This window comes from Oryza brachyantha, chromosome 7 (assembly GCF_000231095.2).
Source record: "Oryza brachyantha chromosome 7, ObraRS2, whole genome shotgun sequence".
NCBI classification, from domain to species: domain Eukaryota; kingdom Viridiplantae; phylum Streptophyta; class Magnoliopsida; order Poales; family Poaceae; genus Oryza; species Oryza brachyantha.
The window spans coordinates 15831234-15849316 of NC_023169.2; the positions used below are offsets into that span (position 1 = coordinate 15831234).

Here is an 18083-nt window from a genome sequence, read left to right on the forward strand (position 1 = left end):
TCTATATAAAAATTGTTTCAAAAGATCAATATTTTTCAAATTTTTAATAAATAATACTTAATTAATCATGTGCTAATTATGTTTATCCTTTTCCGTGCGGCTAATTGGCTTTGGTGACCATCAGTTTCCAACACAGCCATCGGTCTTTACCCTCTCTTTGTTCAAAACGAGAGCCTACATCAATAAATTTCCCTTCTCAGCCATTGTTGGGAAAATTTATAACCGTGTTATTATAATTTTGAAAAGTTAGAAATATGTCATTGGTATCTTAATGACATATAGAACCCACATAAATCAATGACACATGGGCCAGAATGGCATATCTACGATTTCGCAAAATAATAATGGTATCTTTATAATTTTTCCTCGTTGTGTTGGGTTTTATTTCTCCTCTCTCCTTACATGGTGTGAAGGGAGTCTTGAACTGTACAATTACATGGTTAAAATCAAGTTATCCATTCTAAATAGGCATACAGTAATAACAAGCCTGCCTTTTCATTTAATAGAAATCCTAAGATAGAGTCAGACTCTAACCCATACACTTACTTGTACCTCCTTAAGTACTAAACTTTAACTAGCTGTGTAGTCATATTTAACATAAACTTCAACGTATCATCCATCTACCTTTATCATCCTTTCATCCAACGGCCTACATCAATCCATTCTCCTCCTCGACCACTATTTTCTTTGCATGGGTGCGATGAAAGGTTGGAACCATGTAATTGCACAGTAAAACTTAAGATGTTCATTCATAAGGACTTATAAAGCAAAGACACGTAACAGATAAAATACATATAGATTTCTTTGACACTTGTGTAAGAACAAACGCAAAAAAGAAAAACTTGCTAAACTGATTGTACAACATGACTAACAGAATCTCAAAATAAAACTCGTTAAACATTTTTTAGTGTTTTTTCTTGAAAAAACAGCTCTAACAGTTCCCTATACAAACTAGAATCCCTACCTCCGTATTTCTCACTCTATGTCAGGGGCACGGCTATCTGCTCCCTACCTACATGAGGCTTTCGTCTTCACGCAGAAGAGATTGTGCAGAGAAGAAACGAGACATTACGTTTTATTTCTAGTCTGCGATAGACCTACTTTTGATTATTATGAGCTAATTTTTTAATATCTTAATTCATTTACACTTTGTAATTTCATTAGGAATCTCCAAAACAGAATTTTAGGAACGGATTTTTTTAAGCATATTTCGATCATCCTCTTAATGCTTCGTGTGAAACAACTCGGAATGGTGCTGATGAACAAAGAAGTCTAGCGGCTTAATTTGGTTTTCTTTTTTATACTCCCGGCGCCTAGTCCTAAGTCCTAAGGTAGCGAGGGCTCGAACTCTGACTAAGATCCAAACTTCATATAAATTCTCTATAAATTTTAGAAAAAAGTTAAATTTATAAACAGTTAAAATAAAAATAAAAAAATTGATTTGAGCCCTTAGGCAGGCTCATCGCGGTTTCCGCCCCGTGTGCAAGAGATGTGTGAGTTGCGGAGATAGTTGCGTCACCGCGTGGCATACTCCATCTCACATCACACCAGTTTCCAGCTGTGAACAGCCAGCTTGTGGCCGATGCGGCCAGCCGGTCCAAAACCATTCTATGGTCGTCACACAAGATATACAAGCGCCTGCTTGATTTTTATCGATCCTCTCTAACGAAGCAACCGGATGTTCGTTTTGTCCGTGGCGGCTTTTTCTTTGCCCAATACACATATATAAAATTTATTCATATATTATTTTTTATTTATACATATAACATTTATTTTTTATATAAAAATTTCAAACAATCACGACTTCCCTAATGAATTTTCGTATTTTCAATGCTTCTGCCATTAAGTTTTCAAAATGTTAGGTAACATTCGGGATAATGGATAGCATGTGACAGAATAGTATGGTACACTAGTCTTGAGAAATTTACTTTTAATTTATTTGTTCACGTCGCTAAAAATAACTACTATAAAATATAAAAATAATGATGCGAAAAACTCACTTTTATCCCGTACGTACGCGTGAATTGATAGCACCACTGGACCTCTACTGCTGGATCCTTGCTGTCCTCTTCCATGGGACATGCACTGCATACCCATTCTACACAGTAATACTAATAGGCAAAGCTTCGTATGTACGCGCCACGTATTCTACACACCGTACATAGTGGCCAGCTACCGCGTGCCGTCAGAGACACGTCGGCGATAAACACACACTGCACTGCACTGCTTCCAAGCGCATCCATCCACATAGATTATCGGCTTCTTTAGTCCAGTGGGCAAGTACAACCCGACGCCCCGTGCCGTCTCCGGAAGTTTTTTTTTGCAGAAAAGACCTTGCTCAGCTCAGAGATGGCTCTGCCGTCGTGTGGCGAGAAGCGCATCCATCCACACAGTAACGCAGTTCGTACAATATTCGAGTGACGCGTGTGACGGCCGTTCACTAGTGATATTTTCTTTCCTCTTTCTCTTTAAATGATTGCGCGCATCGAGCACAAAAAGGTCACTTTTATTTGCTCTTTTCTCTTGTGTTGTCAACAGAGGTGGTCATCTTGTTGCCTTTTAACGGTTCATTAACAATTATAAGATTATTTATTGGTAAATTATATATATGTGTGTTTTATTTAAAAGTAAAGATTAAGAAATAAACTAGAATGAAAACCACAAAATTAAATCTAAATTTATGTTTTAAATTTTGATTTTGATTTATAGACGTAAACATTAGACGAGAGGCAAAGAGAAACCCACTAGTTCGATCGTATGGGAGGTGATACAGTGTAGCTTGTAGTGGAGTGTGAGCACCGGTGTAGTGAGGACCAACCAAACAGATAGTGGCGTATAAAAGTCATGGTTATTTTATGAAACAGATTACACATATTTATAAATAAAAAATAAATATAAACAAAAAATTATATATGTATTATTTGTGATCTAAAAGTTAAGTTTGAAAAATAAATTTCAATGAAAACCCTAAAATTAACTTTAAATTTAAAATTAAAAATTTAAATTTTGTTTTATAAATATAAGCAGAAGCGAAAAGATTAGACTACTAATAACCATCGAAACTTCTCAAGTTTCTTTATATGCCATCTCGAAACTACTCTTTGTTTCAAGCTACACCTCTTTTGTGTTTCTTGTTGTCACTCCACTCATGATAAATATTGCTAGAGTTTGTATTAAATATATGTAAAAAATTAGATACAAATATGATTTAGAGTTGTAAAGGTGTTTAGGAAAGAAACAGATTTGTGGTACATCATAGAGGAAATAATTGACTAGCGGCATTGCGGCTAAAAGGGTAGTTGATATTACCTGGCACGTCTAATGGTTGTTTATTATCTGACTGTTAATTTAATTAACATGTAAGTAAATTTGGTGATATGTAGGAAAGATAGAAAACGAGGGAAAACAACCGTTGCCATGTATGATAATGACTTAAAGTTGACTCTTAGCATTTATTAAAGAAAACTTTCTTACGTAAGGATGGATAAAAAGAAAACTAACATAATAAATAATATGTTATTGCATTAATGAAGAAATCATAATTGACTCTACCTAACTTTGTACGTATCATTATAAAATAGGTTCTAGTTGCTAACGTGATAAAAGTCGATAATGGGCACTAACAACATGCCTTAATTATGTTGAATCGGGGATAATCAATGCATCGGCATTTAGATTATGGTTAAACTTCTGTTACTAAACATCGTGCCAGAACCATAACATTTTTGATATATATTTAATAAAGCCGGCGAAGTTGGTCTTCATAACTTTGGATAGCGTTCTTTTAGTCATGAACCCTGTGTTTTTTATAGATAAATGATGAAATATAAAGAATTATCTGAATATTTTAATAATGACTTAATATTGTAAACGATAAATTTAACTAGACGGTGCATATCTTTCTATCGCCATTTTTAGTTGATTTTGAACTTGGCGGTAGTTAATTTTTATCAATCATCAACACAAAAAGACAGCCTTAATGAAGCAGTGCCACACAGGGGTGAGATTTTGTTCAGTGGCGTTTGCGAGAAAACTCCTAGATGACATTCTGAAACCGAGAGCAAAGAAACGAGAAACGGAAACAGCACAAGCAGTTAAAACAAAACGGTGCAGCGTGCACGGCTGGCACTGCCAGTGATATCATCTAGGAGCTCTTTTTTTGTTGGTGGCTTGCAGTTTCTGCACTCCCCCTTGGAAAGGAAAGAAAAGGATACAGTGTTCCCTCTCCCACAAGAATCGCTCAAACCTCTCTCTGCCTGCGTGCATCTGCATGTCTGTATCCCCGGTCACACACGGGGCTGCCAAACAACGCGCAAGAAATCTCTTCTCCTCTTTCTTTGGCCGCTTGTCTGGGTTCTTGTTGGCTGCTGCCGTCTTCCTCGGCGCGAGGAGTGATCCGCGGGCCGGTGTCTCGAGCTCTGAGCTTTTCTGAGCCATGGCGAGGAGGCCGCCGCCGCTCCTGCTGCCCGACGCGCTCGCGCTGCTCGTCGTCGTCGCCTTCTCTCTGGTGGCTTCTTCAGGTCGGTGCCTGCCTCGCCCCTCTCTGCATTTCCTCCATTGGTTCTTGCAGGATTTGGTGGTCCTGCGATTACTATCGTGGTCGGGTTCTTCGATCCGAGGAGGGTTTTTCTTTGATTCGTCGCAAAAAAAAAAAGTTTGCGTCTTTTGGAGTGTGGTGTAGGATTTTTGTCAGGACGCACGGATTTTGTGTAATTTCGAGAAATTTTCCTCTTTGATGACCTTCATTTATGTCATTAAAAGGGGTTTAATTTGGTGTTTATGGTGGTATTTATGAACTCCCCAAAACGGGGCATCCATTTAGCGCTTGATATACGGATTTTCTTCTTTTAATGTGTCATGTGTGGTGTGTTTTGCTCATATTTGTTTGTTTCAAATCATGTCAAAACAAACTTAGCAGAAAGTTGGTTCAGAGCGAAGAATCAGCCTTATGTGTAGTATCATGCTAAAGTCGTGATCTTTTCTTGGTACGTATGTTGTTTACACAAATATTGTAATTGCTGAAACTTCTGGCTAGTGCTGGTTGTTTCAGTTCAATTTGTTCCAAATATAATCACAAGTCATAGTGTCATATTGTGCTCCATGTATGTGATCTCATCATCTGGACTGTCACCATGAGCAAGCACAAGATGAAGTTCGATATATTGATCTTCACATGCATGATTTTCACCATCAAACTTGTGTCCTACCAAAACGACCTTCAATTTGGAGATATCATGATTTCTGATTTTTTTTTTCTTGGTATTATGCAGAGGCATACGATCCGCTTGATCCAAATGGGAACATAACGATCAAGTGGGATGTGCTGCAATGGACTCCAGATGGATATGTTGTGAGTAAACCATTACCGTGTGTTTGTAACTACTTTCTGACCATTATCCTTACATTGTGCATGTCACTATTGTCACATAAGTCCACATCTACTTTCATCAATCTTACAAAAGCAAAAACAACATTTTACTAGAAGTTTAGTTTACTCCAATCTTTGCACATTGGTACTGAGTCTTATTGGCAGAGTGTTACTTCACTGTCACTCTTTTGCAACTGAAACACTGAAAGTCTAGTGGCCTTTAGCTATATTTCAATACCTGCCACTTCTTGATCTTTTTGACTTTCTTGATAAACATACAACTGGCGTGTTCAAGGACATGACAACACAACACAACACAAATCTAACTTTCTTTGCATTTTTTTTTATTTTATATGTTAATAGCTCTGAAGTATGAATTAACATCAATATTCAGAAGCCATTACACAATTCTTACATCAACTCTCTTTACTGCATTTTAAACTAGTATTCAAGACCAAATATTTGCACTATCTCTATCTTTTTCTTGAGAGTAATTTTACGGTATTTGAGAAGATACCAGGAGGTACCAAAATTTCAGTGTAAAATTTTGGTACCTCTTGGTACCTAGGTACTGGAAGGTACCAAATATGTACCAAATATTATACTAAAATTTTGGTACATCTCAGTACCTACTTAAGGACTGTAAAATTGTATTTTCTTGAATACGCAGGAGGTCTGCCTTTTCAATTATAAGAGAGAAAATAAGGTTTGGTGACAAGATCAGACATAGACCCCCAGTTCACCAGTTGGGGAGGCGAAGTACAACGCAAAATTTTAATTTACACTAATTATTATGCTGCCACTGATGCCATTTACACGATTCAGAAAATGACAGCCTGCGCAAAAGATCATTTTCCAGTTATCAGGATTCAAAACCTGCCAATTGCTAACATAATGTAAAAAAATCCTTTTCCTCCAGGCCGTTGTTTCATTATACAACTATCAACAGTATCGTCATATTCAATCACCTGGTTGGAAGCTCGGATGGGTGTGGGCAAAGAAGGAGATAATCTGGGCAATGAACGGTGGCCAAGCCACTGAGCAAGGCGATTGCTCCAAATTTAAGTCAAACATCCCACATTGCTGCAAGAAGAACCCTGAGATTGTGGACCTGCTTCCTGGGACTCCTTACAACATGCAGATTGCCAACTGCTGCAAGGGAGGAGTCCTCAACTCATGGGCACAGGACCCTGCAAATGCTGTGGCATCATTCCAAGTTAGTGTTGGTCAAGCAGGAACTACGAACAAGACGGTGCGAGTGCCGAGAAATTTCACCCTGAAATCTCCAGGTCCAGGGTACACTTGTGGGAGTGCCAAGCTTGTGAGACCCACTAAATTCTTTTCGCAGGATGGAAGGAGAACAACTCAGGCACACAGTAAGATTTTGACTCCATGATCTAGTATTTGTCGCACAATTTCAAATCTCTTGCAATATATTCAAAATGTTCTTGTTGCTATACTGCTTTTCGCGCATTGGTGACTGCTCGATTTCTTTGTGCAGTGACATGGAACGTGACATGCACATACTCCCAAATTGTTGCACAGAGATCTCCAACATGCTGCGTTTCGCTCTCGTCGTTCTACAATGATACCATAGTTAACTGCCCAACATGCTCATGTGGCTGCCAGGATAATAAACCAGGAAGCTGCGTAGAGTAAGCTACATTAACATAACAAATTATCAGTTTTATGTACAATTAACATGACTGTTGTATGTACTATTTGACAGGGGAAATTCTCCTTATTTGGCTTCTGTTGTGAATGTCAATAACAAGGATAGTTTGGCACCTCTAGTCCAATGTACTTCTCATATGTGCCCAATAAGAGTTCATTGGCATGTGAAAGTTAACTACAGGGAGTATTGGAGGGTCAAGATCACAGTGACAAACTTCAATTACAGAATGAACTACTCTCAGTGGAACCTGGTGACTCAGCACCCCAGCTTTGACAATCTGACAACTATTTTCAGCTTCAACTACAAATCTTTGAACCCATATGGAGTAATAAGTAAGCACTTTCATCCCCTGAAAACAACTCTACCCTATTGTTAACTTATTTTTTCAGATGTTTACATTTCCTTTTTATTCAGATGATACTGCCATGTTGTGGGGAATCAAGTACTACAATGACCTGCTCATGACGGCAGGACCTGATGGAAATGTTCAGTCTGAACTTCTGTTCAAGAAGGACCCCAATACTTTCACCTTCCAGAAAGGGTGGGCGTTCCCAAGACGCATATACTTCAATGGTGACAACTGTGTGATGCCACCACCGGATGCATATCCATGGTTGCCAAATGCTTCCTCAAGAGTCATGTCTTCACTTCTCCTTCCATTCACTGCCGTTTGGACAGCATTGACATTCCTGATGGTTTATGCATAGTGAAGGGAGATTGCTAGTTACGTATTCGGCAAAGTTTTGACCTTGTTGTGCATTACCTGCTGAAATGTTTTAGATGATCTTTTCATGAATAGAAGATTCAGTGCAGATATCTAACCAAACCTTCGTTGATCTCTGTATACTCTTACCTGTACATTTCATCTCAGACAAGATAAAGATGCATACACTGTACTTCTTCAGAAAATTTTATCATCTCTGCTTATATGAATCTCCACACAATTGATTTCAGATAAGCATGTCCATGCAAGTGAAGTCATTTGATTTGTTCCATGATCGGATATTTATTAAAAAAAAAAAAACTAGCAACTGATTTCAGATGCAACATCAGCACTCAGCGAACAAGAGAAGTTGCTGCTGATATAACTTCAGTCAATGTGATATGCAAAGCGTCATTACTGCTTCATTCCATCCTGATTAAGTTGTACAGATTTGCTTCCCAAAATTATGCTCATATACCCTCCACTCACACAAACCTTTTTCCCATTTCCACAAAAAAAAAAAGATTTTTTTATGAAGAAAAAAAAACATTTTTTTCCAGTATGTTCAGAACACCAAACCCAACCATTCAGACCAAAACATCCTATCTGCTGCAGGTTCTAGCACTACGGCGATCGATCCCTCGAGCCTTGTCATCATGCCCAAGCCATGACGAACAGCACCAGCGACGAGACTAGCGCCGCCGCGGAGGCGGCCGGCGACGGCGAGGCGGCGTTGGGCAGGTAGGGGTAGGAGTCCGGTGGCGGCATCTGGCACTCGTCGCCGTTGAAGTAGACCTTGCGCGGGAACGCCCACCCCTGGCTGAAGGTGAACGTCCTCGCGTCCTTCCTCATCAGCACCTCCGACTGCACGTTCCCGTGCGGCCCGGCCTCCATCAGCTGGTCGTTGAAGTACTTGAGCCCGTAGAACATCGCCGTGTCATCTACATTGATATGATCCGAGTTCACAATCCGATCGATCGCCATTGATGCCATCGAGCTGCGAGAGCACGGAGAGAGATGTGGATGGATGCTTACTGATGGAGCCGTAAGAGACGACGGGCTTGTAGTCGAAGCTGAAGACCTCGGTGATGTTGTCGAGGTTGGGGTGCTGGGCGACGAGCGTCCAGCCGGTGTAGTTCATCCGGTAGTTGAAGTTGGCGATGGTGATCTTGGCGCGCCAGTACTCCTTGTAGTTGAGCTTCACGTGCCAGTGCACCCGCACCGGGCACATGTGCGTCGTGCACTGCAGCAGCGCCGCCGCCGACGACGACGCGCCGCCGGCGTGCGCTCGGCCGTTCGCGTGGTCGTCGTGCTTCTTCCCCGTCACCGCCAGCCTCTTCGTGTCCCTCTCGCTCCTGCATGCAAAAAGAAGTGCACGGTGAGCGAGTGAGTTCGCCGTCGTCGTGGTCGTGCTCGTCGACGGCGACGGGTGGTGACGGGGACGTACCGGACGCAGGGCTTGTGCTCGCAGCCGCAGGCGCACTTGGCGCAGGGGACGATGGTCTCGTTGTAGAAGGAGGAGAAGGAGACGCAGCACGACGGGTACTTGGACGCCAGGTGCTGCGAGTAGGTGCACGTCACGTTCCACGTCACTGCATGCATGGCCACGGTCACGTCACGTCACCGCCGGCCGGTGAGCCGGCGAGGAGGAGGAAGAAGATGTATGTCTCTACTTACTGAGGGCTTGGGTCTTGCGGCGGCGGTCGGGGGTGAGGAAGACGGTGGAGGGGACGATCTTGGCGGGGCCGCAGGTGTAGCCTGGGCCGGGGCCGAGGAGGGTGAAGTTCTTGGGGACCTTGACGGTGCGGTTGGTGGTGCCGGCCTGGCCGACGCTGACCTGGAAGGCGGCGACGGCGGCGGCGGGGTCCTGGCCGTACGCGGGGACGACGCCGCCGCGGCAGCAGTTGGCGATCTGCTGGTTGTAGGGGACGCCGGGGAGGAGGTCGACGACGGCGGGGGTCCTCTTGCAGCAGTGCGGGATGTTCCCCTTGAAGCGCGAGCAGTCGCCCTGCTCCGTCGCCTGCGCCCCGACCATGGACCAGATCACCTCCCGCCTCGCCCACGTCCACCCCACCGTCCACCCCGGCGCCATGATGTGCCTGTACATCTGGTAGTTGTTGATCGTCACCGTCGCCTGCACACACACAGCGCATCGATCGATCGACCCACCAGTTAGCCAGCCGCCGCCGGCGACGACGATGACGATGATCAAATGATCAATCAGTCAATGAATCGCGAGAAGGATCGAATTCACTCACGACGTAGCCGTCAGGCGTCCACGACATGACGTCCCACTTGATGGTGATGTTGCCGTTCGGATCGAGCGGATCGTAAGCCACTGCAGCGGCAATGCGCGCGCAAGCAGAATCATCAAGAACGTGGGCAGCATGAAGAGCTGGAAGAAGGAAGAGGGAGGAGGAGGAAGAAGAAGATACCTGCGACAGCGAGCGTGGCGGCGAGGAGGAAGAGCGGCAGCACGGAGCTGTGCACCGCCATTGCTGCCTTCTTGCTTCCAAGCTAGAAACTACACCTGCAGCTAGCTGGAGGCACTCACTCGCGACGCGGAGCTTTTTAATCTGCAGGCAGCCACCGGCGGCGAGGCGGTCGAGATGGTAAAGCCTCACCAACCGGTGCCGGCGACGGCGGCCGCGACCGCAACATGTACGTACGCGTGGCTCGGCGTGTTGCTTGCGGCAGAGTTCCTCGCTGCTCAAGCAAGCTAAGTTGGTGGCGATCACCTGGGGAGGGAGTGAGTGGGAGTTGCTGGGCTCTGATCGCGACGGCTGGACGCCTCGCCGTCGATCTGTGTCTTTCACCGCTTCGATTTGTGCAAGTAAATCTTGGATTGCCCTGTCTTGAGGGAAAAGAATTGAGATGAAAAAACTTCTCTTGAACTACACACAAAAAACGTAAAGAGTTTGTTTGTTAGTCTGATAGCCTGATCTGGAACTTAAACCCTCTTACTCGTCGTTTCATTCACAGGTTCTCATCTTGCAACCCCATCCGAAAGCAGTTTTTTAGCACACGGATGTAAGTGTACTCGTTGTTTATATGTCATTAAAAAATATAAAAAAATTGACAAGATAGTTTAATATGAGTTATATCATTTACCAACATGTAAGTTTAAATTCAACTTAGTTTCAATTTTATTTATTTTTTGGTATAACTTGTAAAAGTTAAATTTAAACTTGCATATTTGTGAAGTGATATAATTTATATTAATCTATCTCGTCAATTTTTTTTCATATTTTTATAACTATTTAGATAGCATGCAAGCAGACGGGTGTACATATATCCGTGTGCTAAAAATTGTTTCACATCCCCATCCCCTATCTCTTCTCCTTTTATTGTAGGCCAAAATTTAAATTTTCAATATCAGGTTGACTTTAGAATTTTTTTTTTCATCACAGGTTATTTTCAAATCTTAGTTTCTGTATCACTAAGGTATAAAAGTTATATTTATAAATTATTATTCGTTTGGTTAAAAAGTAGCATATATAAAAAGTTATATTTATAAATTAGTACCCGTTCGGTTAAGAAAAACCTTTGGTTTATCGGGTGAGACATGCACAGTATGATCAGCACGTGTCGTGGTTCAGTTCTGACAACAGGTTAAAAAAAAGGAAAATTTGATATATAGCACGACTTAAAGCTCAAAATCATAACATACCACAACAAATTTTTAACTTTGTCCTATACCACAGTATGTTGTGTTTTTGTTTGGTTTATAGCATAACTATCACTTTCCCTACTCACGGTGTTACGTTGGACAAGAATACCCTTCAGATCTTCATCTTCCAATTACAAACGCGACCAGACCAAAATCACTAAATACATGTCTCATGAGTTTATCAGGCTACACAAGGTTCTGACTTCTCAGTAATCGTCATGCTGCGTGTCAGCTCAAGCTCGCCACTCACGAAGTCGTTGATCCTCGTTGTCTTGCTACAAATCTGGGTCACATGTGCATACAGCCGAGCACTCAATTACCTTGCTATTGATTTATTCAAGCCATCAATCCATCATCTAGAGCTTGTTGGCTACGGCATCATTACCAGAGAGAAAATCTAATCCAGCTGCTTACTCATGGACCCATCAGCATGCTTCTCGTCTTTTCCAACGATGTCGATCTCTTGCATTGTCGCCCAGTGATTAGCACCATCATTCTAGCCATCCCATGTGTGTTCCTATCACCGGCGGCGACAGGCTCGTCGTTGTTGCATCAGATCTGCTGCTATTTGCCGGGCTAGTGTGGACATTTTGCAAGATCAAGTCGCTGGCCCTGCTTATCTTAGACGGAAGAAATGACAGCAGCTCACGGTTGTGGCATAAATAAAAGAAAATGGTGTGACCTGCGATATAGAATGGAACGGCAATTTTTGAATTCAGGATCCTACCTATGCTATATAAATAACGAATTTTCCCTAAAAAAATTACTTAAATTGGGTTCATATTCTCAATTCCAGAAAGAGTTTTCGCCCTTACTAGAAAGCCTAGTATTGTTGTTGTTATGTCGTCATGTCAAATCTGCCATTCCGTATTCCGCTAAGATATTCTAGAACACTTGCTGTAGCTTGATCAGGCTGCATTGTAAACTTTGGGGCAGTCAAGCATTCGCTTACACGGCACGACTGATAATCTGAGCAGAAAGACCACTAACAAATGTAGACATCAACCAGTAGTTGCAATGTTACGTAGCTAACTGACTACCTCACCTGTACAAAGCTGACGGTAAGCAGCACCAGACAGCACACACCGGCTACAAGGCTAGCTGTTGACAAAAGCCTCTCTGGTACACAAAATATATTCATGTCCTGATAAGTGATAAACCTCTACAACTTCGTATACACCACGAACAAGACCAAATGATAACAGAAATGCATCTTAATCAAGCAATAAGCTTGCGTGAAACACTTGTTTTGCACCTGCTACATCTTTAGAAGCTCACCAGAATATAGGATCAGTGAGAAGACAGGTTGCATAGCAACATCCTCACTCAAAGTGTCAAAACTTTAGAAGCCAGGCTAAGGCACAAGTTAAAGAAGGCTTTTTCAACGCCCATTACATTGCACGACAAAAATGGTATAGGTATTACTACTACTAGCAACAGCATCATCATGTTAAAACGGCTCACAGCCTCACATACGTTATAACATTATTATTAATACATATAAGAGCCAGCACCCAAGACCTTCCTGAGTGGGGAGGCTTAGCCCTAGAAACGAGTTGTGCGCTCGCATGAGTTCCATCCAGAAGCATTCCACCTCTCCCTGATAATATAGCTAGTTTTTCCAGACTACCTCATCCCGAGTGATCAGTCCACCTAAGCATCAGTGGCCATCAACCCACCTGTGATTCTGTGTAGCAGACATAGATCAGCACATGGCTAATGGATAGCAAGTATGAAATTTAAGATGAAGCATACAGGAACAATGTATGAATTATCACTGCAGCAAGAGGCCAAAAGCAAAAGATTTCATCAATAACCAGACAGACAGCACAGAGATGAACCATATGTCCAATCTTGTCTAACAAAGCACTCAATACAAAATAGAGATGTCATTCATCTCTTTGTGGCTATCAAAATCTAAGACAGAAGCTGGCCAGACTATTTCAGATTCTAGGCTTTACAACCGGATTGTAATTCACGTCACGCCTGGCACATTTGACTTCACAAGCAATATAGACTCACCCACTGAGAAGAACAGCAACAGTAATTAATCAAACAAACAGTTATTTCTGCCATAATTGTCTAGGCGGCTGGTATATTGGACGATCATAACAAAATTCCTACTACCTCCATCCCAAAATATAAATACTTTTATAACAATGCAAAGCAAAACATTTTAAACTTTGGCTATATCAAAACTAAAAAATTAAAAAGATCGATCGCGTAAGAATGATGTTACTACTTACTAGATTTACCATTAAACAAACTATCATAATATGGAACTGTTCTTATTTAAAATAACTTATTTTATAAACATAGGTCAAAGTAGCTCTCAAAAACCATGTCAAGATCCAAAAGTAGTTATATGTTGGGACAGGGGAATAGCTTCTAAGCATAGCAAAGAGCTAAGTTTAAAATTTATGTATCTCCATTTATGGCTTGTACTTGCACCAGGTTCACTCTTTATGGTGAATATTTCCAAGGTACATATAGAGTTGACAAACAGGGACCATGGATAAAGAAGAGTGAATACTTACTGAACTGAAAACGACTAGGCCAAAATAACCAAAATATTCAGGTAATCAGTATGCCATATCTGTAGTTCATACTTAATTACATGAAGTAAATGTAAAACTTGGAACAGATGAAAAGTGAAAACCAATCACACCTTTGTACTTTCACATTCATGTGAAAATAGATTGACCACTATATTTGAATAGGATTTAACAAGCTAGGGAGGAAGCAAGGTGGCACCTTCCACCTAGCATTTCAAGAACAGGAGAAAGAAAGGACAATAGAGAGGCAACTGCAGCCTTTAGCTCCATGACTGGGAGCGGCAGGGCAACATGGCCTAACGGAGGAGCTAATGAGGGACAGAGAAGAAACAGCAAGAGGATGAGCTGCGGGGATGACAAAAGAGCGGTGATAGCTAGAAGCCTTTGAGGACAGAAAAAGGGTCCGCCTTAAAATCATAAGATAAAGAAATTCGTAGAGAAGCAAATGAATAGTTGTGCTTTTGTGTAATCACAAGTCATAAGCTCCATTTATAACTATCAAGGTTTCAACAAAAACTTTGGGCCATTAAATTCACTCGACCTCATGGTTCTTGTGCAGCTAGGCCTATGAAAAATATAAACAAAGAATGCAAGGAACAATTAACTAATGACCTGAACAAATATCACAGTGAATGCATCATTAAAAAGTACATACAACTCAGGAGAAATATGAAAAGGTGAAAAGTGGACACTTAATTCTTGTGTAGATCACAAACAAACATCTAGCATCCACATAGACAGTTTGGTCTGCATCTGCGCAGCTTTGTTCTTAACTTCAAGATTCGACAACAATTGCCTAAAGGCACATAAATAAAAAAGTTATACGCCTAAACAGAGGAATATCAAAAGAAGTAAAATAAACCCCATCAGATGAGAGATCCCCTCACAAATCTCTACTTATACTCAAACGAGGTAGGAATGCTTGGCATATCAAGAGTCTCTAAAGTTTCAGTATAGTTGCTGATGTTGTGGCTCTTCCGTTCATCCTCCTCCTGCAATAATCCATCAAACAATCCTCCAACATGCGATTCTTCTGTGGGATCGTCAACTGGCATTGATCCAATATCACGTTCAGGTAACTTGTGCATCATGATCCCAAAGCCACTAACAAGGGCCAAGAGAACTCCACCTTGCACGGATGCACTAAGAACCGAACAAAGGCCCTGGCAAATGGCAAGTATGCCACTGGTTGCCGCACCAACGATAATGGCATTATAGGGGTCTTCCTTCTGACATGCTAACACCATGGCACAATCACAGGTTGAGAAGAGCGTACACCAAACACCCCAGCCACCAGCAATGCGTGGCACATTCATGCGGACTGCCTGCAGGCCGCCAACAATCCGTGCACCATTGGGCAAGTTGCGGAAGCCCATGGCAAAGTGAAAGGCGGAACCTCCGAATGCACCTATGCCAAAACCCCCACCATCATCATCGAGGATGCGGTCTGGGCATGGATCCCTTTTTCCATAAAAGGACGAGGCTGCTCCATTGTAGTTAACGAGGGTAGATCCCTCATAGGATTCTATGCTTGGACGTTGACTCGTGGACGGAGGAGCAATGGAGATCGCGAGCCAACAAGAACTCCCTCAGGCTCAATCTACGTGCCGAAACACTAGAAGAGAAAGTATATAGCGCGACCATATTGCTTACTCGGATAGCAAAGTATGAACCTTCTTGCTGGACATGGTGTAAACTACGAAGTACTAACGAAAATCTGGTTGTATGATAATAAATCAGTTCCACGGCACGAACACAAGCTCCTAGAATTAAATCTGGACCAAACCGAACAAAATACAGGAAACATACAGCAACGCAAGGATAAATTGAAACTTTCGATTGTACTTTGTCCACGGCAGGCACAGATTGAACAGGAAACCAGATAAAAATCGCACCTTTTTTTTTTCTTTTCTCACTTGTACTCGAACGAGGGGATCGGAGCGCTGGGCGTGTCGAAGCTCTCCAAGATCTCCGATTTGCCGGCGCTGGGGCTCGGCTTCTTCTCCTCCTCCTTCTTGCCGAAGAGGCCCCCGAGCCATCCCCCTCCGCCGCTGGAGCTCGCGGCCTCGGGCAGCGGCGGCGCCACGGACGCCTGAGGTATCCCCGGGATCCCGCCGCCGGCCATGGCGGCGGCCAGGCTGGGGTCATCGGCGGGGAGCGGCGGCGGCGTGGCGAGGACGCGGTTGAGCATGAGCCCCGCGCCCTCGATGAGCGCGAGGAGCATCCCGCCCACGAGCGCGGAGCGGCCGGCGGCGCCGGGGCCCTGGCGCATGGAGAGGAAGCCGCCGGTGGCGGCCCCGGCGATGATGGAGTTCCAGGGGTCCTCCTTCTGGCGCAAGAACACCATGGTGCAGTCGAAGGTGGAGAAGAGGCCGCCCCACACAGCGAAGCTCCCCCCGACCCGCGGCGCGTTCATCCGCACCGCCTGCGCGCCGCCGACGAGGCGCTCGCCGTTGGGGGAGTTGTACGTGCCCTTGAGGAAGTGGAAGACGGATCCCCCCACCGCCCCCATCCCGAACGCCCCGCCCACGTCGTCCAGGATGCGGTCCGGGCACGGCTCCCTCGACGTCTCCGGCGTCCCCATGTGATTCCTCGGCGGCGGCGGCGGCGGCGCAAACCCTAGCTTGGGGGAGAAGAGAGAAATGGGGGGAGGCTTCCTCCCTCCACCCGGTGCTCGTGTCTTTATTCGGTTCGTGTCAGAGGAAGCCGCTTCGCTCACTCACTGCAGGTGGGCCCCGCTGTCTGTGGGGCCCACTGTCATTGACTGCGCTCGGGGAACGGGGCGAGGCTGGAGGCGGTGCGGTGCGGACGGTGGAGATATTTTCCGGCGAGCGACGCGTTCGGGGAACGAGGAGGAAGAGTTCGGCCCAAATTCGGAGTGGGTCGTCTATTTCAGCCCAAACTCAGAGCGTGATTCGTTTCGGCCCAGAATCAGAGTGAGAGCGTCAGTTTCGGCCCAAATTTCTCTAAATTAACCCGAGCCCGCTAGGCCGTGCAAGGTCGCCGCTGAAGCCTGTTGGAAATCTCTAAAACAGCTTTGCTCGAGATATAGTTCCCATCTTTTCACCATGCTTACGCATATAGGCTAAATTTTAAATTTTTAAACTTAAGTTTAGAGTCGATCTTGTTCTTTAGTTTTTAGCATGTTTTTAGATTGCTAAGAATATATATATATATATATATATATATATATAAATTCTACCCACAAATTATTTACTAATTGTTAATAAGGCTTTTTAGTTGTACTTAATTTCAGTGATAAGAGGGAGTTGATGGTGCCATATTTTGGACTTGGAAAAATCTCTCTCTTCTCTCTCCCTCCATCCCTTCCCCTCTCTCATTATCTCCTATTTGCCATGCTCTTTTTAGTTGAATAACTAAATGATTTGCACCAACAATTTTGAGTAGGGGCGGATAACAAGCCAGCTTGGTTTGTTTGTACTCGTTATCTTATCGAATTAGTTCGATTCGGCTCGTTAACGTTAACAAGCTCAAAGTCTAGCTCGGCTCGACTCATGAATTGCCTCGTTAAGCTCACTTGTTAACTAGCTATATCTCATTTAAAATATCTCTATAATTGATATATTTATCATATTATCATATATTAATATAAGAATATATACTAACTAATAAATGGCATACTAAATATAATGGTTTAGATAAGATTATAGGACTAAGCACTGGTTAATAAGTTCTAAATATATAAAAAAAAATATAGTGATCTTTCATACGAATGGGCTAAACGAGCAGCTCACTAAAGCCCAGCTTGACTTAACTCATTAAAACTATGAGTTCGAACCGATCCGAGGAGAGCTTCATACCAGCTGATCCGATCCATAAGTTTCGAGCTTTTGTCCAGCCGTAAGTTATACCGTTTAGGTGTACATACAAATGAATAAACCATACCGTAAGTTAAACTGATTTAAAACGCTTTTCTAAGAACTCAGTACATACAATTTTTTTGAACAAAAACACCATTTAGGAGCTCTGTAAACATGCGCGTTGGTCCATTATTCCATTCATTCAAAAAAAAGAATAGGGCCAGTTTTGAGTGGACAATCAATTGTTTTAATCCACATTAATTAATTCACTTCAATAGTGTGTACTAGAAA

The 18083-nt window shown here is 43.1% G+C and overlaps 3 protein-coding genes and 1 pseudogene across 4 annotated transcripts; 1 reads left to right on the top strand and 3 right to left on the bottom strand.

The window, feature by feature from the left end:
- Positions 1 to 4154: 4154 nt before the first annotated feature.
- Positions 4155 to 7965, top strand: LOC102699977 (COBRA-like protein 1). Of its 2 annotated transcripts, XM_006658720.3 has the most exons (6): positions 4155 to 4520; positions 5271 to 5350; positions 6288 to 6744; positions 6870 to 7023; positions 7098 to 7375; positions 7458 to 7965. In XM_006658720.3, the coding sequence occupies exons 1-6, from the start codon at positions 4436 to 4438 to the stop codon at positions 7748 to 7750; spliced, it is 1347 nt and encodes a 448-aa protein (XP_006658783.1). In that variant the 5' UTR covers positions 4155 to 4435; the 3' UTR covers positions 7751 to 7965. The 2 variants fall into 2 exon arrangements, with proteins under 2 accessions (XP_006658783.1, XP_015695253.1); XM_015839767.2 differs by lacking the exon at positions 4155 to 4520 and having other exon boundaries at positions 5056 to 5350; positions 6039 to 6744.
- Positions 7966 to 7999: 34 nt separating this feature from the next.
- Positions 8000 to 10369, bottom strand: LOC102705175 (COBRA-like protein 6). Its single transcript, XM_040525928.1, has 6 exons — positions 10182 to 10369; positions 10005 to 10084; positions 9424 to 9880; positions 9194 to 9338; positions 8782 to 9101; positions 8000 to 8687 (listed from the first exon to the last, which is right to left on the bottom strand). Exons 1-6 carry the CDS (start codon positions 10240 to 10242, stop codon positions 8401 to 8403), a joined length of 1350 nt encoding a protein of 449 aa, XP_040381862.1. The 5' UTR covers positions 10243 to 10369; the 3' UTR covers positions 8000 to 8400.
- Positions 10370 to 12738: 2369 nt separating this feature from the next.
- On the bottom strand, positions 12739 to 16645 carry LOC102700543 (mitochondrial import inner membrane translocase subunit TIM17-2-like). Its single transcript, XM_040526144.1, has 2 exons — positions 15868 to 16645; positions 12739 to 13105 (listed from the first exon to the last, which is right to left on the bottom strand). Exon 1 carries the CDS (start codon positions 16553 to 16555, stop codon positions 15884 to 15886), a length of 672 nt encoding a protein of 223 aa, XP_040382078.1. The 5' UTR covers positions 16556 to 16645; the 3' UTR covers positions 12739 to 13105; positions 15868 to 15883.
- Positions 14857 to 15858, bottom strand: LOC102700258 (annotated as a pseudogene).
- Positions 16646 to 18083: the final 1438 nt, after the last annotated feature.